Here is a 27391-nt window from a genome sequence, read left to right on the forward strand (position 1 = left end):
CAGCATGCGCACACCTAACTGGAATGGATATGAGCAAGCATCCAAAGAACTATTGTTGTATGTAAAGTAAATAAGGTTTTTAAAATGTTTAAGAAGCTTCATTTAAAATTAAATAAAATGCAGAGCCCCCTGGACCAGTGGCCAGGATCTGGGCAGTGTGAGTGCCACTGAAAATTGGCACACATGCCATAGGTTGCCTACCCCTGCCTTAGAACTATAAGCAGCTTAGGAAAGCCATTCTAAACCATCTTGGATTTTTCTCATGTCGCAAACCATTAAAGTTGTGGTGGTGTAGCTTTCTTACAAACTTGTTGATGTATTGTCTTGTAATTCAGCTGGTTGTCTTACTCTCTATCCTCCCTAAGCCACCCTCCATAATGTGACTTGCAGGTCATCAAGCCCCCTTCTTAACCTTCAAAACAAACCACAAAAGATCAACATTGAAAGCAGGCATTTGTGTGAATATATAATTGTTTTGTCAAACCACTGAAAAATGGTACACACTCCTGCAGTTTTCTTACTGCAACATGGCTAAGTTTACAGGTCCAGCAGATTTAGTTACGTTTTCATACCAACAAAGACTGACAATGCATTTTTTACAAATCAGCTTAAAAGCTGGATCTTGACCGTGCTACTTCATGACATGGCTGTCAGCCGCCCCTTGCCTGCCAACTTCTCTCTTCCACTCTCATTGCTGCTTGTATGTTCTGGAGGAAGAGCCCCTGCACATAGTCCCTCCAGAAGTTATCAGATCGATGATTTGCTCATGCACTGTAGCTTTACTTTCCAAGAAACATAAACATGATGAGATTCAGATAAGACAATTTATACTCTTGTCCCTCAAAAGATCCAATAGACATTCTGCAACTGAAACATTTCTAAAAGTGTCACAGATGAGATTCACCAAGTTCAATACCATCTACCCAAACTTGGATCATAGCTTTAGTTAATGACTAACAACTGAATCTGCACTCTGAACTGCACCTTATTGCTATTACAATTTGTCTACATTTATACCACCTTTCCTCAGAGGATCCCAAAACCCTTGGCCATTGATGTTTGAAAAAAATGTTTACTATCATGATGTACAACTAAAGTATTTCACTTCAAAACAGACTTGCCTTGTCAATGTCAGGTATAAGCTATACTTGTAATACTGATTTGAGTGTTGAGAGAAATGAACTGAGGTTAGTCCTTAAATTTCAACACCATACACAGGTTTGGTGTTCAATCATAGTATTGAAGTTTAATTTAAAGGAAATCAGCTACTAGTCACTGAGGCCAAGAATTTGAGATCCTTATAAAAATCCCTTTTTGAATTTTAAGACTATCCAGAATTATCACAAAAGTGTGTAAGCGTGTGTCTGTGAGTTCTTGCACCTTCTTCTGAAGCATCTGGGTTTGGCCATTGTCAGAGACAGGATAGTGGACTAGATGGACCTTGAGTCTGATCTACTATGGCAATTTCTCTGTTCCTTCTAATCTCTTTATGGCAAGGAAGGTCAAACTACTTCTCAGTAATGCTTATGTCAACCTAATTTTCAGAGGGTTCAAGTAAACAGATGTTTAAATGCCTGCAGCAGTATATGTATGTAACTTTTTCCCCATATTTGTTGAGCTTGCTAAAGTAAGTAGGTTTTATTCATGCCCAGTACTCAAGATAACTGTTCTTGGAAGAATTACCTTGTCATCTCCTCTTAAAGCTGTATTAGAGCGATACACCCTCACCATAAACTTTATAAAACAGGTAGTCTGGGACCGTTCCAGTGCACTCAACAAGTCAGTTGTAGAGTTACTCAACTTTGCCAGTGCAGACTGGATCCCAGTTGAAAATGAGTTACAAAAGCACAAGTTATGAGTCTTCTTTTTTTTCCTACTCCCAAGGAACAGGAAGAGAGACCTTTCTAAGCAAGTTCAAACTCAAGTCATTTTAAAATCAGTCATGCAAGGGCGAGTTTTAATTCAGTGTTTAATTTTAATTCAGTACATTTAGATCACAATATTGTACCAAGCTGTTTTCCACTTGTGTGGCTGGTGGCAGGCAACCCCAGCAGAACCATCCTTGTTGCAATGGTAATTTAGCAGTGAAGTTGGCACTGGTTATAGTGGCTTTATAAGAAAACATCTTATCAAAGGAAAAGGTCTTAGTTTTATGTTTGAACCGTTTACTTATTAAACTTTAAATAGCATTGTTGTTAATTATATGTACAAGGCATGACAAAGCCGTGGTATAGATCTCAATAATGTGGATAGGACGGATAGAAGAGGGTAAATTCCAGAAAGGATGATCAAGTGACAGTTTTTCCACTCTATTTGCTGATTTTTGCCCTAGTCATACATATTTATGTAGCAAGCAGAAAGAAAAAATGAAGGTGAGAGAGGAAGATACAAACGGGGAAATGTTCTATGTTTCCCTATAATTGGTAGTATTAATCGATTTTGAGATCACTGCTTGGAGCAGCTCCCTGCTGAAGAATGTAGTACTGTAAGAATTGATGGAAGATGAAACTTTATTTTCCACCACAGAGGAAATAGATACCCTTTTTATTCAGGATGCCACCATGGAATGTGTTGCATGGACTCTGATTTTCTCTCAAATTCGTTTATCAGCGGTGTAATGGAACTCAATATTGCAGCACTTGATGCATCTAGCTATGCAGTACTTGGATGTTTTCAAAGGCATCTAAGACAGAAGGAAACAAAGATGGACTCCTGAACTGATTCGTTCTACTAGTATATTTTCCTGCTTTTCTCTTGTGCTTTCTTTTTGGGTGTTGGAACTTCAGGAGAAAGCACAGACAACCTATTCTGCAATTTTTGTTCCCAATGAAATTTGGTCTGCTTCTCGTGTGAAAAGTCTCACCCTTTGCATTTTGGCTAGCTCCCTAAATACCATCTAGGTCCAGGGACCACTTTATTTATCTGGTGACAACTATGTCATCTTTTGTATCAAGTCTCCTCTACTTTGTATCAAGTTTACCCTGAGGCACACTAGGTGATCTTCTGGCAGGAAAAGAGCCTGCTTGGCTTTGACATTTAGACTTCAGCTTCTTATACCATGTATGCTGTGACTGTCATTGTCTGATTGAACCAAGTGGTCCTTCCTCAGGTGATACTGGACATCTCGAAGAGCCAACCCAACTGCTGCTATCTCTAGGTTCTGAAGTCCTCCTGACCTTGACCATGTTCTGTGTATTGTGATGCCCTTGGTGTGGTCCTCACCTTGAAAGACTGGTGTCGATAGTGAGTATTTTGGGGTCCAGAATAGGAAGGTGGGCTCCTACCATCAGTGGGGGCGCTTTGGTACCACCAGCTGAAGGAATGAATTATTCTGGATGATAGTTTCAATTTTCTCTGCATTTCTTGCTGGAAATGGTTCCAAAACTTGAATCCCAGCAGTTCTTAATACGTTCCTGTCCATGAAGTATGCTCTATGCATGAAAGAACATATAGAAGCTACAGGTAAAGATGGATGGATGACACACTTGGTTCCATGATACTTCAAAGATTAGTGCTGGGATCTTAAAAGCCTTCTTTACATAGGGAAAATTACTTTAGCTTGTCTTGCCTTGCAGGTGCACAGTCCTCCGTGAGCAGATCAGAGAGCTCTTTGTTTATCGTGAACCACTGTGCCTGAAGGATTGATCGGGGTGAAGCTTTGAACAGAGACGGTGTGGCGGTGTCTCTAGTAACCTCAGCTAATGTGTGTGTGGGGAGACAGAGATCCAAACAAGCCATATCGATTAAACCCCCTGGCAGAGTGAAGGTGATGGAGTGCCTCTTGGCTTTTGGCTTGCCCTGTTTTGCCGGATGAAGAGAAAACAAATACAGAGAATGAGTTTAGAGGGTGATCCCATTCACACAGCAGAGCCAGAATGGAAAGAATGAGGGGAGAAAAGATTTTGCTCCCTGCTGACTCACAATTAGCTATAAAAAGGCAGGAACACAGAACTGCCTGCCTACAGTACCAGAGGCACAGAAAGTGGCATGAGGGTTGAACAGCATGGCCAAAACTCAGACCCCTATGGACAAGGCTGAATTGCCTTCAGTATTTGCAGAAGAGGTGTAGTCCAAATATCTTGGTCTGAAGGAGGGGTCAGGATCTACATACACATCAGCACCAGTCCAAGAGTCAGTTAAAAAGTTTCCAAGGTATTTAAGTTCCTGAAAGCCCGGCAGATTAAAACACAAATATGGCAAACCATCTTACATTTCACAACATTTACAACATGAACTACACTATTTGCATATACAAGGATAAGTCTGTATCCATGAAAAGCATGCATATAAGTGGTGCTGAATGCATTACATGGAAAAAATCAATAGTAAAAATTGCCCTTCCTATTTTAAGAGGAGGGTTAGAGAAAACGTAGACCCCCTAAAGGCCACAATTATACAAAGTGTCAATCATTAAATTCCACACTACGAAAAAAGATACAATTTATACTTTCACTTAATTATGATATTCTGTAATTGAAATATTGCAAAGAAGGCACTGACTTTTTAGCCTGTGGTCAATTTTTTCATTGCTTTAAGGTCCATAAAAGCATTTGGGCACTCTCTCATCTATACCATTAATGCAGGTGGCTTGCACTTTATTTTGCAAGTGATGAATTGCAGTCCACAACAGCTGTCAGCATAACCTTTGTTGTTGGTATTCTGAAGTCAAGTAGTAATGCATTTTGTACTATTGGATTTCCCTGATACTAAGCACTAATATATAATGCATTAGCACTTAATATACAATCAAAGTCCACCCATCAGCAGTGACACATTAACAGTGGAACTGAACAGCATATTAAATCAACTCTGAACTGCACCTCTCTCTTCATCCAGTAATTTACAAAGTCCAACACAGACTGGTTAAAATATTCACACAACTGTTTTTCAAAACATTTTATTGCATTATATTTGGTACCTTATGTTTGACAAAGGAAATTACATATGTAACTGCAGGAATAAGAAGCTGGTCTGTTATTTGAAAAAAAAAAATCTTGGGCCCCTTAAAAGTTACAAAGTCTTTTGAGTTTGCCTGAAACAACTGAGCAAGAAATATATTCTTAGAAATGTAGGGCTTCAAGTATTACAAACCTGTGACACTGTGTAAAAGTTCCAGAGGTATCTAAACTGCAGCACTTGTTTTTCTCTGCATAACGTGAACAAGGCCTGCTGAGGTTTTAAACTATTAGTCTCTTGATCAGTCATAAAATGGTAGTCAGGAGTTCCGCTCTTTGTAACTTCAAGCCACAGTATGTTCTCATTTTGTTTTCACTCTGTGAAAAATGCACACTATCTTTCTAATTAGTTGGTGCCACATCACAGTGCATAATTTTATTTGGTTCTTGCATTACAGTTTTAACAAGTTTGGCCAAACTATGCTATGAGGTTCATCTCAAAACCAGCAGTGTTCTTTCTTTTCAAGTTTAATTAAAATGAAGAGATTGTTCTAACTGGTTCCTTCAATTAAAAACTGTGGTGCAAGAACACTTAGCTGATCGTGTACAGTGAACTTCGGAGACACAACAAGCTTACTGAACACCCTATGTTTCTTAACTCTGCTTGGTATCGGTATGTCCCGTCTCTACAACATCACATGTATGTTGTAGGTTTCTCTGTAAATAGTGATTCACAATGAATACTTCCTATGAATAGAATCATCTCCATATCAAAATCAGTCAGATGCTAAAGCCCCAACAACTCTTTGTGCTCAGTGAAAGAATCCAGTGCTAAAACAGCGTTTTTGCTGTCTGAGATAATAGTAATCTCACAAGACAAATTTAAAGTAATATTTCTGCCACACACCTGCTCTGAGGGTTATGAGCCTCCAGATTTCATATAAATTAGTTTAAAAACATGGGGTAGGTAGGTAGGTAAGGATAAGGGTATTTTTTTTTCTTCAATTTTAGCAGCTTTTAATTTTTCTTAAGAAACTGAACAACCTATATCCAGTAATATGTTAGATATTTTATATATATACTTTGTCAGCAGGATAAAAAAAGTAAAACTATTTGAAGGCAACATTTTTACTCCTTCCTTTCTCTGTGTAAGTTAGAACAATTCAGCAGGTGCGTGACAAAAATATTATACACCAGATATGGACCAATGTTATTCCATTCTCTCTTTTCTTTTTTTAAACGAAGTTGTTCATATTTCATTGGCCAGTTCTTCAGTTTCTGCAGAACTATCTCCATTAACTGTGATCTTCATATCCTCTTCATATCCAGGGGGCATGAAAGCCAAAGCATATGGGAAAAGCTTATGACAATTCGCTCTGTAAGTTTCAGCTGCTTCTTTACAGTCTCCCAGGCTACCATCACTCAAAGCTTCTAATACCTCCATACAAGTCTAATTAAAACAAAAACAAAGTGTTAAATCTTCTTATAAATATTTATCTATGACACTCATTAAAAGATAATACTTCTGAATATATAGTTATTTTCTAGCTTCTGCCCTACTCTCAAATGTGTATTTTTCTAAATAAATACATATACAGAACATTATACATATTTGAGAAAGTTGTGCGAACATTTGTAGACTTAGTTTAAGGGCACAGATGCAAAAGCCTTCTTATAGCACATTGTAAAAATACTAAATTTACTCTCTAGAGTCAAAGTATCAAGTAAAGTGAAGTTTCTAGCTCTACTAGTTGCAGAGAGTCTTTTAACACAAATAATTATCACTTCACTTTGTTGACTTTGCTGGCAGAAAAAACTGGAAGAGCATCAAAGTGTCAACACCACACAATTCCAGAGATAAAGCATTTGATTTAAATTTTGTTTCTAGCTTTACCTACACAATGATTCTAGATGAAACCAGAAGTATTGTTTCCTAAATATTTGAACTGTACAATTATGCAGACACCTTGATAACCACACAGGGAAAAGATACAGAAGAATGACACAGTATAGAGAAAACTGTGGAGAATTGTTTGCAAATTATAAAGCCATCCACTAAATAAATAAAACATCTGGAAGGTACAACAGGTGGAGCATTCATAGCTCTAAGACATAACACTGGTGGCAAAAATCTAGATTTGTATTATGAGGCTGAATTCAAGCAATAATTCTTTATGAGTATTTGAAAACTCCATGTAGTTTCCCTACATTTGTTAAAAAGGGTAAATGGGATGACTTGGGTTAATTATAGGCCTGTCAGTCTGACATTGATCCTAGGCAAGATAATGGAGCAGCTGATAATTAATAAGGAGTTAAAGGGTAATATAATTCATGTCAATCACCATGGGTTATAGAAAGTACATCCTGTGAAATGAATATGATATCTTTATTGATGAAATTACAAGTTTGGTTGATACAGGTAATAGTGTTTACATAATATAGTCAGGCTTCTGATATCACACAGTATTGTGATTAAAAAACTAGACTGATATAAAATGAACATGGCACACACTGAATGGATTAAAAACCGGCTCAATGATAAGTTTCACAATGTAATTACAAAAGGGGAATCATCAAGTGGGTGTTTCTCCAGTGGGATCACACAGAGACTGGTTCTTAGCCCTGTGCTACTTAACATTTTTATCAATGACCTGGAAGAAAATAAAATCATCACCGATAATGTTTCCAGATGACACAGAAATTGAGGGAGCGATAAAAATGAAAAGGATGGGTCACTGATTCAGAGTGGTCTAGACCTCTTGATATACTGGATGCAAGCAAACTAGGCATTTGACTATGGCTAAATATAAATGTATACATCTATGAACAAAGAACGTAGGCCATACTTACAGGATGGGGGACTCTATCCTGGGATGCAGCGACAAATAAATTTGGGGGTTGTGGTGGATAATCAGCTAAACATGAGCTCCCAGTGTGATGCTGTGGCCAAAAGAGCTCACAGAATCCTGGGAGGCATGAACAGGGAATTCTTGCTAGGAGTAGAGTTATTTCACCTCTGTACTTGATATTGGTGCAACTGCTGCTTGAATACTGTGTCCAGTTCTGGTGCCCACAGTTCAAGGATGCTGATACATTGGAAAGGGTTCAGAGAAGAGCCACAAGAATGATTAAAGGATTAGAAACCCTTTTTTATAATGATAGATTCAAAGGGTATGTCTACACTGCCATGAAACATCCATGGCTGACCCATGCCAGCTGACTCAGGCTTCAGGGGCTTAGGCTATAGAGCTGTTTAACTATGGCATAGATCTTTGGGCTCGGGCACCTCAAGAGGGGGAAAGGTCCCAGAGCCTGGGCTCCAGCTCAATGGTCTACAAAGCAATTAAAGAATTCTCGAACTGATCCACTCTCTGCAGGCTGCAGTCACTGCAAAGAATAAGGATCTTCATGTGAGTTCAAGATTACACAAAGTAGCTCAAAATCCAATTTCTATTTACTGCTAATTGTTGGAACTATTAGGCTTTGGGTATTTAAGATGTGTGACTTCCTGATAATTAGTGGCCTTGGATGATGAGAATACTGTAATTAATCCTACCCTTCAAGTGGCTATTCAGTGTATTCTTAGTCTGTTTTTAATGCAAGCAATCATTAAGTCACTAAAATTCAGAATCAGACTTCCCTTCACTGGTTAAGAAAAGAGTACCACAATGCTGGAAAGCATCAACTCCTCCATGTGTAGCTAGCAGTTCTGTAAAGAGTATTCTCAAATTATCAATGAAAAACATTTTCTATTTTAGGACAATTATACTGAAAAAACTCAACTCCACAGCTAGTCTACTATATTGGGAATAAGAAACTGTTGACGTGATGCTGATAAATTGTTTATTTTTAGTTTAACATGAAACAGCATTAAGTTCTATAGTAAGTATATGAATTCCGCTGTAGAATACCTGAGTTTTTTCTTCCTAGAATGTGAAGAGACAGGTCTGCTACAACAACTGATGGACACTGATTTCAGTAGTAAGAAAGGAACTGGACAGCTGGCAGCACAAGAGGCACTTGGGTTCTGCAGCTGAGGTTATATACAATGCTAGAACCTAATGGCTCAACTTTTTGAGCTATGGGCATTTCAGTCAAGCACTAGAAGCAAGAGCCAAGGAGCATACTGAAAAGGCAACAGCCTTTGAAGAATCACATTTTCTAGTAAGTGCAGGAGTGCTGGAAATTTTTTGCATAGAGGGGGTGCTGAGAGCCACCGAACCAAAAACTGTAAACCCTGCATATAATGAAAACCACTTCAAGTTAGGGGATGCTGCAGCACCCCCCCCACACCTCTAGTTCCAGCAACTATGAGTAAGTGTCAAGTGTCTAGTAAGTGTCACTAGCATTGAAAGATAGAGAAGAAAAGAAGAAATTCAGAGGAATTAATCCAGACAGTTTTGATCTCTCCATTCTGATTTGTTTAAAATAGCTGCAATTATAATGACCTTTATCTGAGGTCCCAATACTAGATTTTCAGTCATCAGATACACATTGTCCTAATTCTTTCTTATATTATTTCTTCCTGAAAGAGAGAGAGAATTTCACAGATTCCAAGTCCATATACCCCTAGAAAGGCAGGATAAAATATTCCTAAGTCTGTGGCAAAAACAGTTAAGATGAGAAAGAAGCTATTTTAACAGTTTTTATGACTGACAAAAGGATCTTAAAGTCAGGATTTCTGCCCATCTGCAGAATACCATTAAATACACAGATTATGGATGTACCAACCGTCTAATACAATCTAAAACTTCCCAAACAACTAAAACAATATCGCTTACAGAACCAAAAAGTTTAAGGGGGCTAATACAGCAGGGAGACAAAACACAGGAACAACACTCCTGGTGCCAATTCTCTAGAAGAGGCAAACTCAGGTTCCAAAAAAATCTCCACTCTTTACCTGAAGATTCCTGTTGGTAAGGGATTCATTGAGGGATGTTGCCAGCTCCACTGCTCTTTTCTGACTGGAAGGATCCAAATAGTACACCATTTTGGCAGCTACAAGAGAAAAAAACTTTTCTTCAGCATAACATCGAGTCAAACAAGTCTATATTACACAAAATAAAGATTGCACAGCTCTGAAAAAAAATGGGTTACTGAGTTCTAGATCAAAGGTCAAAACTGGCACAAAAGGATTACCAATTGGAGTCTTATGTTCAGTGTTCTCCATATTAGAGTAAACAGATGGGTGCGCTATTGTCTATTTTTAAATACATAAGATTCTACATAAAACAAATTAAGATTGGCAAACTTGGTTGTGGGTTTCAAAATACAAAATAGGCACAGAGAATGTACTAACCTCTAAATGCTAGTGGTGGCCCCTCTAGATCAAAGCTGAGGCACAATGTCAGGGCTGTGTTGGGAATCCTGCATCACCACTGCCCATGTTATAATGCAGCAGCCACTAGAATATGTAATCACCATTGGGAAAGGGTGCTATAGTAAACCATGACTTGAAAAATGAGGACACCTATTAACTGGATGACAAACTACTAGGCAGAAGTAAACATGGAAGATTAAGAAGGAAAGTTCTACCACAGGTGCTGGAACTAGGGTTGGTGAGGGTGCTGGCTTCAAGTAGTAACAACAACTCAAATACATGGTTGCCACCTTCAGCGCCTCCACTATAAAAATTGTTCCAGCACCTCGGGGTTCTACTGGTGAGGTCAAGGGAATAATGCCCTGATGAGAAGGCCAACTCTTTATGCCACTCTGCAGGAAAAGTGGAGGTTTGTATGCTTCAAATTACTGTCTGCACCTTGGAGATGTTTCACCAGCACTAAACATTTTAACACATTTTAGGAAACCTGCATTAATATAATACTATGGTTGACATTTCAAACATACATGAAGAAACTCAAATTTGGCTTCCCACAGCTATTACAAATCATCCACTTTTAGCATTTCTATTATCGTGTATTGTGTTAACTTTAATGCTTTAATAAACTACATTAAAAGAATATTAAATATTAAAAAACTACGTTAAAAGAATGTTTCCTTTCAAAAGTCAAGCACTCAAAGCACTCAAAAGTTCCAAATTGACAGAATCCATGCTGCCCATGCAACCTTAGTTTGGCCTCTTGTGCATATACATGATAGCCTTTTATCATGATTATGTTACATTTTCCTCAGGACCCCTGCTTCATACAGTAAATGAGTATTTATTCAGTATTTCAGTTTATCCTCCTCAATAAATAAGGGACCTACCACACACTGAATGTAAATCATCTAAATCCTGCACTGAATAAAAAATTATTAATTTCCTAGTGAGTGTGTATCCTGAGTTCACCATACTATCTGAGTACTTCACAAACAATGAATTTATCTTTCCAACACCCCTGTGAGATTAGGTGGCATTCATACAATTTGGGAAATAAGGCACAAAGAGATCAAGGACAAAACTGTTGTAACTAAAAACAAAACAAAGCACCCCTTAAAAATAGAAATTCCATCACATGGAATCACACTGATCCTCATCTTGGGTCATCAGAAAAGACTGAGACCTTCAGACATACAGCACGGACATCCACCTCTTCAGCTAATGGTGTAACTGGTAGCAATGACTGTTATTGTCTATATGGAACAGCCACTAAAGGGGATGAGACACTTTGCCAGTGAGTTTCACAGCTATTCGCTGACAGAAGAAGAATATACAGACTCAGGACACCTGGCTGGAATTCCTGGTTAAGTGTGTGTGTTTTCTCTAGTGGCTACAGACTATTCTACAGGTTCCTGCCCTACTGGAGCCAATCAATTCAGACAATGTTTGAGTCAAACTGCAGCAGAAGATCTTCCGTGACACATCAACACTTACGTTGAGAACTCTACATTGCAGATCTACAGTAGAGATGGCAGCTGCCTTAATCTTTAAGTGCAGCATATTTAGACTACTGGACCCACTATTATTTATCTCTTTTGATCAAATACCACTTGTTGCCAATACCATTTGCAGTTGTAATCTCTGATTTGCAACAAATTTAATCCAACAATTTCAGAAACAGAAAACCAGCATTGAAGAATCACTTTGATTTTAAAATCAATGAATTATTGCTAGAATTAAGAAGAAAGCTTGCTGATATAGTATTTCACAGTATTAAGTTTTTCCATTTAATGGGAACTTCCCATCCCCAGGATATTTTAAATTTAATGAATCAATAAAATACAATTCTTTTGTAAAGTGTCATTCATATAAACCGTATCCCAAAACATTTTACAGAGTTAAACAGTTAGCATTAAAAGATCTTTCATGACACTTCACTTATGCCAGAAATGTCTATGGGCCAGAGGTGATACGAAGATTTTTTACACAGTGCAGCCAAGAATTGAGGCATACAGGGAGACATATTAAGATATATATATGTAGGCAAGGAGAAAAAGTTGTTTTCAACTGAGAATTTAAATGGATACAAGAAAGCCATTCCAGATGGAAAACGCAGCCTATCACACCTACAGTGTGGGAACAGAGAGGGGCCAATGCTATGAGAGCACAGGAAGTGGGAAAGAGGAAGAGAAAGATAAGGGTTCTTGAGGTAAATCCACAGAAAGAGGAAACAATTTAGAAATAACAAAAACAAAAGTACCTGATAACCTATGGGGTAGTGAGTCATAGTTCTTTTTAAGGAAAGCTTCATTGAAGTTCTTTGGATTAGTTGCCCCAAAAAGCCGATTCATTTCTTGATTTAACACTGTTCTAACTGTATCAGGTAGATCTTTACTTTCAGATACTATTGGGTAAAAAAAGAAAAAAAATCTTTTAACACAAATATGGATACTTTCTACCATTAATCACAGCAAAATATAATTGACTTGAATAATATCACCCGCCATTTTTATATTAGTGTAATTGAAAGAAATCAGTGTCAACTGAAAATTCATTAAGATGAAGAAAGGTAAATAACCAAGACATTCTATTTTTTCCTCTTTATACTTTATCACTAACAAGCCTTTACAGACAACGCATTGCAAACTGTGCTTTTACAGATTATATTGAGGGTAAAGGTCACCATTATAGAGATGCCAAATACTATAACAATTGCTGGTACCCAGAAATTGACAAAAATAATAGCGATTTATTCTACAATAACTGTGGTTCTTTGAGATGCTGTAGGCAGTGTGGACCCTACTGTACAATGTGCATACATCTCATGCACCCAAGATCAGAAATTTAAGTAGCAGTGTCTGTCCAGGGCGCGCATGTTGTACAAAGACATAAAGCAGTGGTCCCCAACCTTTCTGTGTGGCGGGTGCCGGACGACTAGCCTCCGAAATGCCGCTGAGAAGCGGCAACACCTAGAAGCATCGCCACCAAAATGCCCCCAAGAAGTAGCGCCAAGAGGTGTCGCGGCTGAAATTTTGGCGGCAACACTTCTTGACGTTGCCACTTCTTGGTGGCATTGTGGCGGCTGCCTGTCCAGCAGCCAGTAGGCGGGCGCACATAGATGCCCCAGCTGGTGCCATGGCACCCACGGGCACGGCGTTGGGGACCCCTGGCATAAAAGGTGGGGCAGCTACGACCCTCCCTCAGTTCCCTCGCAATTTGAAGCCAGTGACAGCTAAAGACACCGAAAAGCGGGGATGGAGGGCAGGTTATAGAGACCTACACTGACTCCAACATCTCAAAGAACCACAATTACTGTTGGGTAAATATCATTCTGTCTTCTCTGAGCATGGTACAAGATGGAAATGCATTGCACAATCCACTTGAAGACTCTCTGTGATGAGATGGCTTGGCCTTTGGATGGACCAGAAGAGGCCACAAAGAGGAAGGGAGACAGCTAAAATGGATCAGGTCCTATTAAAGTAATACAGTAAATGCTCTGGATGTGTGTCCAACATGTGTAGTTTCTTCTCTCCTATTGCGTGAGATTTCGGGAAGAACACTGGCAAAGTTAGGTACAAATCTGAGACTACCTTAGGTATGAACTTGGGGTGCAGTCTTAGCACTGCCTAGACCCTATGGAAGGATGTGCAAGCAGATATTGAGCACACCAAGCACTAGAGCAGATTGTTTAGCCCTAGCTTCTCAGCGCAATGGAGCTGAAGACCTGGCAATCTGTTTTTGATCCCAAGGGGGAGGGGGCGGCACACAATACTGATCTCTCCATCCCTGTTGCGGGTAAGGATCCTTGTCAAAGTATGGGTTACTGTATGGATGTGGAGGGGAACCCTGCACTGATGAGGAGACTGACTGAAGGTCTCCATCCTCCTCCTTGGTGTCCTCCAATTGGGAGGCGGGGTAGAAAAAGACAGAAAATCTTGCAGTACTGGGAAGCAATGATAAGCCAAAGACCGGGGTCTCAATACTGGGAGTCATTCAGTACCTCTAAGAAGTGGGGACTCTGGATCATCTAAACCTGGCATGTCTCTGGATTAGCAGAATCCCTGCAGTACCAAGTGGGTCAGTACTGATGCAGCAGTTGAGGTGGACAATACCTTTGATCTGGAGCCAGGACGAAGTGTCTGGTGCTTCAATTTTCCTGTGACCAACGGTGCCAAATGAGAAGACACTGATGGTAAGTCTGATATAGATGGTGCCATTCTAAAGGAATGTATGTCCTGGGCTTCCCTGTCCTTCACAGACAATACTGGAGGGCCTGCTAGAGCTGTGCTTCTCAAAAGCACTCCGGGATTGCCCAGATCTGCTGGAAAGTCCAGAGAAAAGTCCTTCGTTTCCAGAGTACTGAGCCGAGCCACTGAGGGCTCCAACACCATAGACTCAGTGGGAGATTGGGGCCTTTTGGGAGCCAGCTCTTTGTGGTGGGAGACCAAGATCCTCTTCTTTGGAGCTTTCCCAGAGTCCTCTGAAATTCTGCCCCTCTTAGGAGAGACCTGGCTGAGGGCACTGGATCAGGGAAGAGACAGATGAACGACGTGTGCGCGCACTCCTGACTCAGAAGTGGGTCGAAGGGAGCACTCCATCATCAGAAGTCTCAGTTTGGTCTCCTAAGTCTTCTGTGCTCTAAATTTGGGAGCTAGGAAAAAGTTACAGTCTTGGGACACATGGGACTCTTCCAAGCAACGGATACACTTAGAGTGGCTCTCGTTGACTGGAATAGCCTCCTGACAACAGAGGCAGCATATTAAACCTGGCTAGCAAGGCATGCCCAGCCAGGCCAAATAAGCTCCCCAGAAAAAGGGGAGAAAAAATCCCCAAACCTCTCACAACTAACAACATTAACTAGAAACACTAAAATAGCCGAAAAAACAACTGTAGAACACACTAAAGCACAGCGAAGGCGGACATTCTAAAGTTCCACCTCACACCAAGAAGAAACTGAGGGCGGTTTGCCAGCACAGCTCTATATACCGTTGGTGTGCGGCATGCATATACGTAGGCTGAACAGAGCTGCTAATGGAAAATCTCCGATCAAGGGATCAAGAGGCACAAGCACACCTGAAGTGCAGCATCCATAGGGACACTACTCAAAGAAGAACTGACTGTGATTCCAAGATATTATGTCCAAAGTAGGCCATGAGGTACCCGGGAGCTCACGTGAATGTCTACAGCAGATCCAACAACCAAAAATCTGTCTCAGTCAGTAAAGAGCTATCAGGATTATTGTAGCATGATCTCTCCTGATCTTGGATGCTATTCTGAAGATCAGGGGAATTTGTGGGAAGACAAGAGGAGTCCTTGATACCACCAAAGAAAGGTGTCCAGCAATGGTCCTGGCCTCATGCCTCCTCTGGAGAAGTCTGTCATTTGGTGTTGTCCTTTGTGGCAAACAAGTCTACTATAGTAGCCCCTCATTAATGAAATATGGGATCTATGGCAAATTTCTTCATTGGCCACTTGTGGTTGGTCACTGCATGTCTAATTAAGAAGTCTGCCAGGCCACTGCTGGGAAGTGGGATACTCAGAGCCAGCGGGATTATCCCATGTTGATGACTCCACTTCCAGGCAGACAAAGCATGATCAAGCTCCTCCCTGCTTATATAGTACATCTTGGATGGACTGTCGGGACCTGCACCATTGTGCACTCCTGCAGAACAGGCAGAAACACACTGCATGGCAGCCTGATGGGTCTCATCTCCAGGACTTCTATTCATAACTTCAGATTATCCTGAGACCATGTCCCTTGCATCTGCAGGTGGCTCAGGTGAGCACTCCTGGCTGTCCCTGACGCATCTGTGATGTGTGTCAATCAGGGAGGGGACAGAGAACAGGATCCCTTAAACAGCTCCCCTGTTCTGCTGCTGGTCTTTTTTGAGAAAGCAGGGATGTAGATTGGGACCCTTTAATAAACTCATTAAAGTGTAGGAGTGCTGAACCTTTAACAAAAAAGAACTTTTCTTCTAACTCTTTGCTCAGGTATCTCAACTTCAACAACTATTAAATACAGCAAATAAGCAATTCTTCTCTCAAAACAAGACCAGAGAGTTTCCAATGTAAAAAAAAAAAAACCAATTAAAGAAATAAAAAGCCTCTGTTGACCCATCCTCATCTTCTTCCATCCTGCTGAAAGTACAGATATCCATTGCCCTATCCTCCCACATCCTGCTGGAAGTACAGATCCACAGGACCACCACCTGTTACTTGTCCCACACATTCAACCATTTCTAAATTCACCTAGACTCTTTCACCAAAGTAGACTTTGGGCATATAGTACTCCAAGCTACATTTTGTTAAAGCACACCTCCTCACTGGAGAAATTGCCTGCCTATTATATAACTGTTCTGCACTTCCAGCAGGATTGGAGGAGAGGTGGGATTCCAACAAACTTCTTAACAGCATGCAAATTAGCCTTTAGGTGTCCTAAAAACATCGCAGAAAAGCAGATGTGCACAATCCCAATTTTTCCTCCTTCCTTTGCTGATCACATCTAAAAAGTTTGTCAGCAGAAGTTAATCAGGGCCATTGAAAAACTGTATTAGTGGACAGTCCTTTTGTATGTTTCAATATATGGATAAGGGCCCAGAACACAGGAGGCTTTCCTAAAAATATTTTACTGAACAGTTTAACAGTATTAACCTGAACAAGTCATCAGTAATGTAAGGTGTAGCATATTAACATTTTAGTGCAACTTTGCCTTAATAAAAAGTTAAAAAAAAAAAGTTGCAGAATGTTTTCTTCTTAACAAATAGCAAGAGTGAGGTGTTGAGTATACATTTTATACAAAATTCATGAAGGCATGTTATGGTATAAAGTTATAGTGATATGAGTTTCAGATGTCCATGTTAGTCAACTACTCACAATTGCCAAGAACTAGCAAAACTACTCCCAAGTTACGCAGGACATACAACATCCCCACAAAATCTTTTTATACCACCAAAAACAAACAAGTACTTTGGCTATGTCACATTTAAAAAAAACAAAAACAAAAAACAAACAAAAAAACTCCACACCTCTCTCCAACCCAATATCCGTTTAACTGCAAAACTAATTGCCTTAGGTACCATTGCCTTAGAATGGGGGAAAAAATAACTAAAATTATCAAAGGGTTTTCTAAAAGTTAGAAAACCACATTAGTTAAAGGGATAATGTCAACATAAGTTTGTGCCAAATTTTAAGTTCTGAAAAAACAATCTTATTTTTTAAACAAAGTAGTATTCTTATGGAGCATTTGTAACCCAAAGGCTGCAGCATTATGAACATGAAAGGAAAAGGTTTACCAGAAGGTAAACCTATATTCACTAATTATCCTAGCTGCGAGAAATGCAAAAAGGCCTCAGAACTTACATAGCAGCAAGAAAATTTGACTTAAAATTCCTTACTTTTAATAGAACTGGTCAATAAGTTTGTTTACAGAATTTGATTTTTAATATCACAGGGCTCCTTTAAGTCATTCTGTAGTAGTCAAAACTGTACTGTTAATCTAGCAGCATGAAGTTATTCATTTAAAGAGCATTCTAATGTATGTACATTTGATATTAAATATTTTGAATTAATTGTGTTGATAGTTTGTAAATGGAAACAGATGACCACAAAAGATATATATGCCATCTGCAGCTATTACTCCTGCGGGAATTCTGTACCACTGCACACGTGCAGTATTCATATCCCTGGCAAAATTTGTTTTCTCTGCAGAAAATACATTCTTCTGCCCACCAGAGGCTGCTGTGGCACGAGACCAGAGGGCAGTCGCTCCCAGGCGGAAGCAGTCCTCCGTGGATATGTAGAAGAGACGAGACTTCACTCCTTACAGTACTCTGCCTGTGAGACCAGGTGAGGAGGGACAGGATATGGGGGGACAAAGAGGGGCACATGGGACTGCTGGGGGCTGGAGGGGGTCAGATTGGGATTCAGAACAGGTAGTGGGGGACAGATGGGTGGGAGCTGAATGGGAGTGGGGTGCAGGGACACCTGGGGATGGGGGCAGATGTGTCTGACTGAAAGAGGCTAGTGGTCAGCCACGATCTGCATTGGTGAGGTTCCCCAATTCCCTAGCAATTCCACCCCCCAACACCCAACCCCAAACTCTTCCATACTTCTCCCACACGCACTCAACAATCCTCCAAGTTCACTTCTAAGCTTCTTCCCAGCAATTACTTTCCTATCCTTCCATTACCTCTGACCTCCTAATTCTCCACCCCCCCCAAGTCTTTGCACTGCTTCTGAGGGGTGTGGGAAATACATTTCTGTATTGTGGTTTGAATGAATGATTACTCAAAGTTGTGTACAGTAACTCCTCACTTAAAGTTGTCCTGGTTAACCTTGTTTCGTTGTTGATCAATTAGGAAACATGCTCATTTAAAGTTGTGCAATGCTCCCTTCTAACATTGTTTGGCAGCCACCTGCTTTGTCCACTGCTTGCAGGAAGAGCAGCCCGTTGTAGCTAGCTGGTGGGGGCTTGAAACCAGGGTGGACCGGCAGCCTCCCTATCATCTCCCCCATCAGTCCCTGCTCCCCTAAGTTCCCTGTGCAGCAGCTGCCCAGCAGGCTAGCAATTGCAGCTGTCCCTCCTCCCCATTGCCATGTGCTGCTCCTGCCCTCTGCCTTGCATCTGCTCCCCAAGACTCCTGCTTGCTGTGCAGGGGAGCAAGAGGGGGGCTAATGTCAGGGTGCCCCCCTCCCCCCTGCTTCTCACTTACCCCATCTTCCATAAAGCAGGGGGGATACACGACAGGGCTCAGGACAGAGGGAGCTTACTGGCAGCAGCAGCTGCAGTCTCAGCAAGCTAATCTAATTAACAAGGCAGTGTACTTAAAGAGGAAATGTGCAGTGTGTGTGTCTGTCTCTGTCTGTATGCTTTCTCCCCTCCCTCCATTCCTGCTGCCTTGCAGACTGTTAGAGTTAACCCTTGAGGGTTTAGCCAATTGCTAGTTCATCATTTAGCAGCAAGGTATTCCCTGGAAAATATTCCACCCCTTGACTACTCACCTCTGTGTGTGTGTGTTTGTGTGTGTATAAAAAATATAGTCTTTTGTCTGGCGTAAAAAAATTCCCTTAAACCTAACCCCCTCATGGACATTAAATCTTATGGGGAAATTGGATTCACTTGACATTGTTTCGTTTAAAGTCGCATTTTTCAGGAACATAACTACAACGTTAAGTGAGGAGGTATTAATATGCCTAATAAGAAATCTATTTGTCAAAAAACATTTCCTGAATCTTTTTTGTTGTCTGTATTGTTACAGACATACTTCTTGACAGATATCATAGATTCATAGGACTGGAAGGAACTTCAAGAGGTCATCCAGTCCAGTCCCCTGCACTCATGGCAGGACTAAATATTATCTAGACCATCCTTTATTCTGAAATAAATTACTAAAATAATTGAAACTGGCATGATTATATTGTGTAATTTTGGCAAAATATGTAAAATTTTGCAGAATTTTTAACATATTGTGCACAGAATTTTAGAATTTTTGGCACAGAATTCCTCCAGAAATACTATATGTAGAGATATATATGATAGATACATACCACTGCCAAAGAGGTGAATCATACACTCATGAAGCCAAGGATGACTGGAGTCAATAGCAAATGCTCTCTTCACAGACTGCAGCATCAGAAGAAATTTCTCTGTAAATGAAATAATGGTGGTGGCTGGTTATAGAACTCTCTCTGAAAATCTTTTAAATGAAACCACCAAATTAAATTTTAGATGTTAAGATTGAGAATGATAATTTTATTTGAAATGTCAATGACCAGATCAAAGATGGATGTATTACCATTGCTTCTTTTGCAAGTAATTTGTCCCTACTTCATTAAAGTTAGTGAGTGAATTCAGATACAAGCTATTCAAACTAAAACAATGTTTTGGGGGGAGGGATAGCTCAGTGGTTTGAGCACTGGCCTGCTAAACCCAGGGTTTTGAGTTCAATCCTTGAGGGGGCCATTTAGGGATCTGAAGCAAAAATCTGTCTGGAGATTGGTCCTGCTTTGAGCAGGGAGTTGGACTAGATGAACTCCTAGATGACTTAGATATACAAAAGTTAAGCAATTAAAATTTTTAGTTTGGACATCAATTGAATATCTTGTTCTTTTTGTAGTGTTTCATATTACTGTACTGGTAGTACAATTTATCTCAATACTGTACAATATGGCCAAATTAAGGTTGTTGTGAGAAGGTACTGCAGATTTCAGTTTTGTGCATGGCAGAAATGCCAAAGGGTATTCAAATCACACTTCTTTTTCTTGGCTGGAAAGACATCATCATCATCAGAGGTATCAGTGCTGAAGTCACTAGAGAAGCAAGTGTAGATAACTCTGACATGGTCTGTGTTGCAGAATTCTAAGCAGCAATATGATATTTGTTATTCAGTCTGGACCCAATAGGAGGGAAGAGAACACTGCCCACAACCCCTCAATGAAGAGCCCTGACCTAAGTGCCCTTAATAACCATACTGATCAGAAACGGATGTTAGGAGCATATCTCATTTTGACTTATGAGTGTCCTGATCCAACACAGTGAGGATCTTTCTGCTAGAAAACACATCGAAGTGAAAGGAATCTTATTACCTATGTTTAGATAAGAACACAAGCCTGAAATCAATTAAAAACTTAAATCCATATGTAAAAATCTGCACGCCTTTAACTTGCTGTGATGCAGTAGGGACTGTCTGTGTGGGGAGTGGGAGAGCAGGGGAGGACTTTAGGGGATGGACAATGCCAGGGCCTGTAACCTGAGCTAGGTAAGGGAGGGGAAAGGTCAACACCTTTGCCCGGGAAGGGGACAAAGGAAGGGGGTGGCAGGAGGGAAGCAGTTTGAGTTTGGGCTTGGGGCTGGATGGGCGGAATTCAGGGTATCCTAGCTAGGATCCAAGCACCCTGAAAGCCCAGAAGGACTCGGTGGAGGGGTCCTGACTGTGCCTGCAAGCCCTGCTGTAACCTGTGTTCCTGTTGTCCAATAAACCTTCTGTTTTACTGGCTGGCTAAAAGTCACTGTGGGTCCCAGGAAAAGGGGTGCAGGACTGGACTCCCCACACTCCGTGACACTTGCATTCATGAATGACTATGGGTGGAAGCAAGAAAACTAGGAATGTGCAAGTTTGCACATGTTTCATCTCTGGTCCGAAAGCATTTAAAGAATACAGCAAAAAAACTGGATCCACACCAGCTCTTCCAGATCTGTGAAAAAGGTGGTCCTTGTTATTCCACAGAACAACCAGGGGAGGGAATGTGTCTAATTAAAAACAGTCTGCATCAACTAGTGATACTGCAGCAGTACAGGTCAGTGATGATTAATGTAATATCTATAAAAATTATTCTAACGTGACAACTACAAAGTTCTTTATTCTATTAGTTCTCTCATTTACCTTTCCTGAAGTAAATCTCAAAAGCAAAAAGATGGGTCTCTATTTTGTTCTTCACTAAATTCTTCAACGGTGTTAAAAATTTAATGGCTTCTTCCAAAGGTGCTTCAACCTAAAAAGGCAAGAAATAGGCAACTCAAATGGGAATAAAATGAATAAAATTAATTTTCTCCTTTACCAATAGGAATATGAACTTTCTAGTTTGAAGTCAAACCAGTAATATGACTGCTCTCACAGTGATGTACACTGGATGCCCTGAAAGTATATTAGTTCATATATTGCATGTCAGATCTTGCATTCAGATGTAGGTATAAGAACATGGATTGTCAAAGTATTAGCATGCCTTGGTGGCCTTTTAAAAAAAAAAAGTATGCTCAGGTATCTAGCACTCAGTTGACATGCCACTCAACGGTCACTGGAGCTGTCCACCCATAGCACCATTCCCAATTAAGACGCTGATTGGCTTTAAGGCAGACTTTAAGTGACTAAATGTTGATCTTGGTCACCAGATCCCAGCTAGAACAGTCCAATAAACTAAGTTTTATTTCTTTCCTGCTATGTGTTTATTTTCTATAAAATGCAATAATTTTACTTTGGGAGTTCTGAACAACTCTGGATGTCATGATTTAGGAATCTTTTGTCCAATTCGTTTTAAAAAAGTAAAAATATCTCTAGCCCTTTCCCTTATAGAGATGGATCTCAAAATTTAACTCGCCAACAGGGGGCTCATCAGCAGAATACAATTTCCTCTCCAAAAGATTTGTGGGGCTCTTGCTGAGTCTCTTAACATTCACTGGGGGGGTCTGCCTCTCTCCTGAAGCCTTTTAGGAAGTACATTCCAAAAGACAAGCTCCTCTCACACTGCCCCAAGCCCTATGTTCTCAGCTAGTCACCTCCTCTCTCCATAAGCCTGAGTTCTTCCAACTATCTTTGGGTTTATAGGAGGAGTCTCTGATGAAACAAAGGAAGTTTGTCAGGTGGAAAAGACAAAAAATGCTAGTGCTTCCTCCCTGTTTCTTCCAGCTATTCCTCTGATCTGCTCCGAAGCATCCTCCAATACCCTCACTCCTCCTGCTACTGGCAGTTTCCACAAATCACCACATTTCTGATGGGAAAAGGTCGTCTTTGGGGAGAAGAAGATGTTCAGCTGAGAAACATCTTGCTTGGATGTTGCAGGAGCAGAAAGGTCCAAATGGGAAGGGCACTCAAGAACTGCACGACAATGCAGAGGCAAAGCAGTGGTACTCCACCTGACACACCTCCTGTGCTTCAGTAGAAGGGAATCCTGCTGATGCAACAATAGCTTGTGTGTACATTTAGCTCAAATCACATACCTAAACACTGCTTCCCTGATACCATGATTCTTCATAAATGTATGTAATGCACCCAAAAGAGGGGTTTTGCCTCACTTGGCTAGTGCCAGTGGAAAAGGAATCACTATCTGCAGCCATTGCTCCTCTTACTCCTCATAGCAGAAACAGAGTGGTAGTTGTACACTTCTGTTTCTCTGAGGCGGACACTTATGATCTTTCAGAGCCCAAGGAGAGTTCTTTCCAATTGAAAAGGAACGAAGGACAAATGCAGAGCAGGAAATAAAGCATATTGATACATATTAGCTCAGTGACAAGAGACACCTCTACTAATCCCGCAGTATCTGCCTGTATATGGAGATACTGACAGATTCTGTGAGCAGAGAGACCCAAAAAAGGCATGGGGAGCAGTTGCCATTAGCTCAGCTAACATCATTAGTGCAGTCAGCATTCTTCTGACAAGGCATCTGTAGTATCCACCATTTTAAAGGATTTGTTCTACCAGAGATCCCTCACTAATGGTTAATAAAACAGAAAGTCTGCTTTACTGCATATGTTAGTTTAGGGATTAGTTAGAGGCCTTGGTGCTAAAACACTCTAACCTTCATGGTAGCATCAGATGTCTAAGGGTTAGAGACTGAAGCAATTTAAACAAGAGCCAGCTGTTGCCTTTATCACTGGTAATACATTCTTTCAAAAACAGGAGTATCAAAGTAATTTTCTCCCAAAGGCCAAATATTCAGTTTTAATTAAGGTCTGTCAGCTAAGACTACCCTATTGAGAATTTACAAATTTAAAGTTAGTAAAAGTTTTGTTGCATTCAATGCTGGCATTTCACTTGCCACACAAAGCTTTCTTTGCTTCACTCCTTGCATATATGCTTCATACAGAATCAGCACCGGTCACACAACTATTCCTCTGCCACCACTCTTATATCATGGTCTTCATCAGAACTAACATGCATTAGTGTAATTCCTTTTGTTCAGGCCTTGTCTCTAAAATGCAACTCGCCCAATCTGTAACTATTTAATTTCTATACCAAAAACCAAATCAATCTTTTCAAATCACTGGCTTCCTGTCACCATATCAGCTTTCAGTTAAAAATCCCCCAATAGTATTCAAGATCCTCATGGAATTAGTCTGCTCTCCCTACCTGTCCAATCTAAACTCTTCCATGCTCCGCAACACTTCAAATGTTTTTTCTATTCCTCCTACTCAAAGCCTATGTTTCACAAGAACAGAAGCACAGAACATTCTTCTCATACACTGTTCTCCCTCTACTTACTGCAGTTTCTTTGAGTGTAAACTATTCCATAACTTGTAATCCAATCTCAAACCCATCTTCCCAGTAATTCCAAACAAATGTTTCACCCAATTTGCTCAATCTATTTACTGAAACTTTTTCAATTATCTTAGTTCCTATGAATTCCACAATACTTGACAAACTGCAAATACAAATTACTATGTGATATGAAGAATGTAACAATGAATGTATCTATCTTACCTTCAGAATATGAAAGTTTTCAACCAGCTAAACTTGATGATAAATCTAATTAGTGACTAGCACAACACATTTATGAAGATATTCTACTTATTGTGGGGGAGTGAACAGTTCTTGCTGCAATGCATGCTGTCTTTAAAGGACTAGACAAACTCAGTTTCTCCATAACACTTGTAGATTACAAACCAGATAATTGTTCCAGAAACCTTTTTTTAAATGGTGACACTTCTGAATAGAAGCTATGCAAGAATAAAATTTAATGGCGGTCGAGTTCAAGGTAATATTTTGCAAAGCTGATTTTAATCTGATAGCCAATTACTGAACACTGTCAGGCAAGTACCTTTGCTAGTTTCTCAGGGATAAGTTCTTCTTTCGGACCACCAATCTCCTCATCATCATCGTCCTTTTTCTTCTTCTGATTTCTCTGCTGCTTTTCTTTTTCTGCATTCTTCTTCTCTTCCTCCAGTTGTGCTTTTTTCTGTGCTCTTCTCTGCTTATTGCGAAGCTTCTTTAGCTCCTTGTCAGACATATTTGCTGCACAATGTTTCAATAAAAGGGTGATTACACAGATTATTTTGATTTTTTTAAAACTACGTATTTGAATTTACTTTACTTCAAATGACTGCCAGTGTCTATATCTATTTTCTAACCCATATTTTTCCTATTAAGTAATGCTGCCATTACATTTGTAAAAAGTTTTGACTTAAGTCAGTGGTAGAGCTGGGAGTAGAACTCAGAGCAGAGAACAGATCCTTGAGTTCTAACTACTAAAGAAAGCGCCTGCTTAACAAATTACCTAAACATTTAGCAAAAATATCTGAGGTAAAACCATTAAATCTTTAAATATATGGTGTGATTAGCTTTAACTTTTAACTGTCTATATAGATGAATACGCAGAATTGAAAGGCAACATTTCATCAGTTTACATTTGATTCATATTCAGGATTTCCATAACAACCAAAGCATTGTGAAATTTTGAAACAAAACACAAAAAGTAATCTGTAAAAACATACTGCATTTGTGCCCTTTCTAGCTTCTTTAGACCTGAAGCTATGCAAGTAAAACTGAGATGAGAAGCAATTTTCACTGAACTGTTTAGTTTTGTTCATTCCTATTTCTTTAACAAAGATTCAGTACCCTTCCTTTCAACTCCTCCGTTAAGGAAGTCCCCAGTCCAAAAGTCATCCAAGTTGTCCTTCAGATAAGACCGACAAGACTGATGTTTTAAAAATAAAAACAACCCTCCTCTCCCCCGCCAAATACTTAACACTGAGAACTTTATAGATCAAAAAGCAGAAGACATATTCAACAATCTGTATCCTCATGTTTGCCCCTTTTACAAAACTATAATGGATTTTGTACAAAGTATGCCTTGTGAGGTATTATTTGAAAATTCAATTTGCTCATTATTATTGTTCTGGTAAATTGTGCACAGCAACACTATATATAAAGTTATAAGATTTAACATTATTGAGACATGTTCCAAGTTTAGAAAAGCAGGCACAAACCAGTTCCTCAAAAACAAAAGGCAAATTGATGCCTCCACCAGGTGTAAACAAAATGAAATGAACTATCACCCGGTCAGCATAGAAAAAGGTGCGAATGAGAAATTTACACTTTGGCAAAAAAAAAACAAAAAAAAAACAAAAAAACAGCTAGAGGTTCCTGTCCTCCCAGACCTTGTATCTCCTGAACCTCGGCTGGAGTGGACTTTCAAAGAAAAAGAGAGCTATAAGAAAGGGGGGCAGATGCTCCACAATATCTCTCCCTTCATCTCTACTCTCAGCATCGTCAACACCTGAAGGACAAAGGACGCATCAATGGACTGGGGAGGGATCATGGCTGAAAGAATTTAAGTCAGTAAGACTGCTAAAACATGTGGTAAGAGACTTTTGCTTTGAAATCACTTAGCTTGTTAAGTTAATTATATTTTATTTTGTATTTCTTTGTAACCAATTCTGACTTTTATGCCTCATTACTTGTAATCACTTAAAATCTATCTTTCTGTAATTACTGAACTTGTTTTATCTAAACCAGTATGTGTTTACACTGAAGTGTTTCGGAAACTTCATTTGAGATAACAAGATTTGTGCATATAATTTTCTATTAATGAAACAATGGACTTTACATGAGCTTGTATTGTCCAGGAAGGTGCTGGGCAGTACAAGATGCACAGTTCTGGGGGAAGTCTGAGACCAGGAGTTGTTGCCCTGGAAGCAGTGTGTGAGCTGACCACGAGTGGTCACTGTCACAGCTACACAGTGTAAAAGGCACGGGAGAATTGAGTGGTCACAGTTGTCCGTCAGTCTAGATTGTACCCTGGGGAATGTCACAACAGCACAACTCAATTTTTCTACCTTTCACAGGTCACCTTCGAATTATGCCAAAACTTACTGGAAGAATAGCTGCTTCAAATGCAACCCCTCAGATCTGCTTCACCAGGACAAGAGACCATGAATATGCAGCATTTTCTCACTCTAAAATTAAATTTGAATGTTTTCCTTTTTAAAATTATACAAGGGCTCAAAAGAGTGTTTTAGAAATACCCCACCAAATCCTACTTGGATTTTAACTTTAGACCTGTATTGTATAAACAGAATATATAGTAGTAATAATACCACTTTTCATCCGTAGATCTAAAAGCACTTGAATAAAGGTCAGTATCATTATCCCATTTTTACAGATGAGGAAACTGTGGCACAGAGAGTTAAAATGATTTGCCTACTGGTCACCAAGCAGGCTAGTGGCAGAATAGAACCCAGATCTCCTGAGTCTCAGTCCAGCACTCTATCCACTGGGCTACACTGCCTTTATTTTTAATAGAGAGTTAGTGTTCACTTGTTACAAGTCAATTCCTGGCTTGCAACTTTAACCACTGAATTAGGAGCTCCAGTCTAACTATCAATGTCAAGCATATAAGTATCTATATCTATAGACTAAACCCCAAACACTTCAACTGCACACAAAATAAATCCAGGAAATTTCTT

At 39.9% G+C, this 27391-nt stretch overlaps 1 protein-coding gene and 1 long non-coding RNA gene across 2 annotated transcripts in view; one reads left to right on the plus strand and one right to left on the minus strand.

The window, feature by feature from the left end:
- Positions 1–1950: 1950 nt before the first annotated feature.
- Positions 1951–27391, minus strand: part of NAA15 (N(alpha)-acetyltransferase 15, NatA auxiliary subunit) — a 58311-nt gene continuing 32870 nt past the window's right edge. Inside the window, exons 15-20 of the mRNA XM_030563763.1 lie at positions 24745–24938; positions 21597–21705; positions 19762–19860; positions 12476–12619; positions 9796–9893; positions 1951–6345 (exon numbers count right to left, since the gene is read on the minus strand). Of these exons, the coding sequence (XP_030419623.1) occupies positions 6145–6345; positions 9796–9893; positions 12476–12619; positions 19762–19860; positions 21597–21705; positions 24745–24938 (845 nt within the window). The 3' untranslated portion in view covers positions 1951–6144. The remainder of the gene's footprint in view (positions 6346–9795; positions 9894–12475; positions 12620–19761; positions 19861–21596; positions 21706–24744; positions 24939–27391) is intronic.
- On the plus strand, positions 17929–27385 carry LOC115652132. The gene is made up of 3 exons (XR_004000559.1): positions 17929–18060; positions 26191–26285; positions 26771–27385. It is a non-coding gene; the product is annotated as an uncharacterized LOC115652132 (long non-coding RNA).

The sequence above is a fragment of the Gopherus evgoodei genome, chromosome 5 (genome assembly GCF_007399415.2).
Source record: "Gopherus evgoodei ecotype Sinaloan lineage chromosome 5, rGopEvg1_v1.p, whole genome shotgun sequence".
Lineage (NCBI taxonomy): Eukaryota > Metazoa > Chordata > Testudines > Testudinidae > Gopherus > Gopherus evgoodei.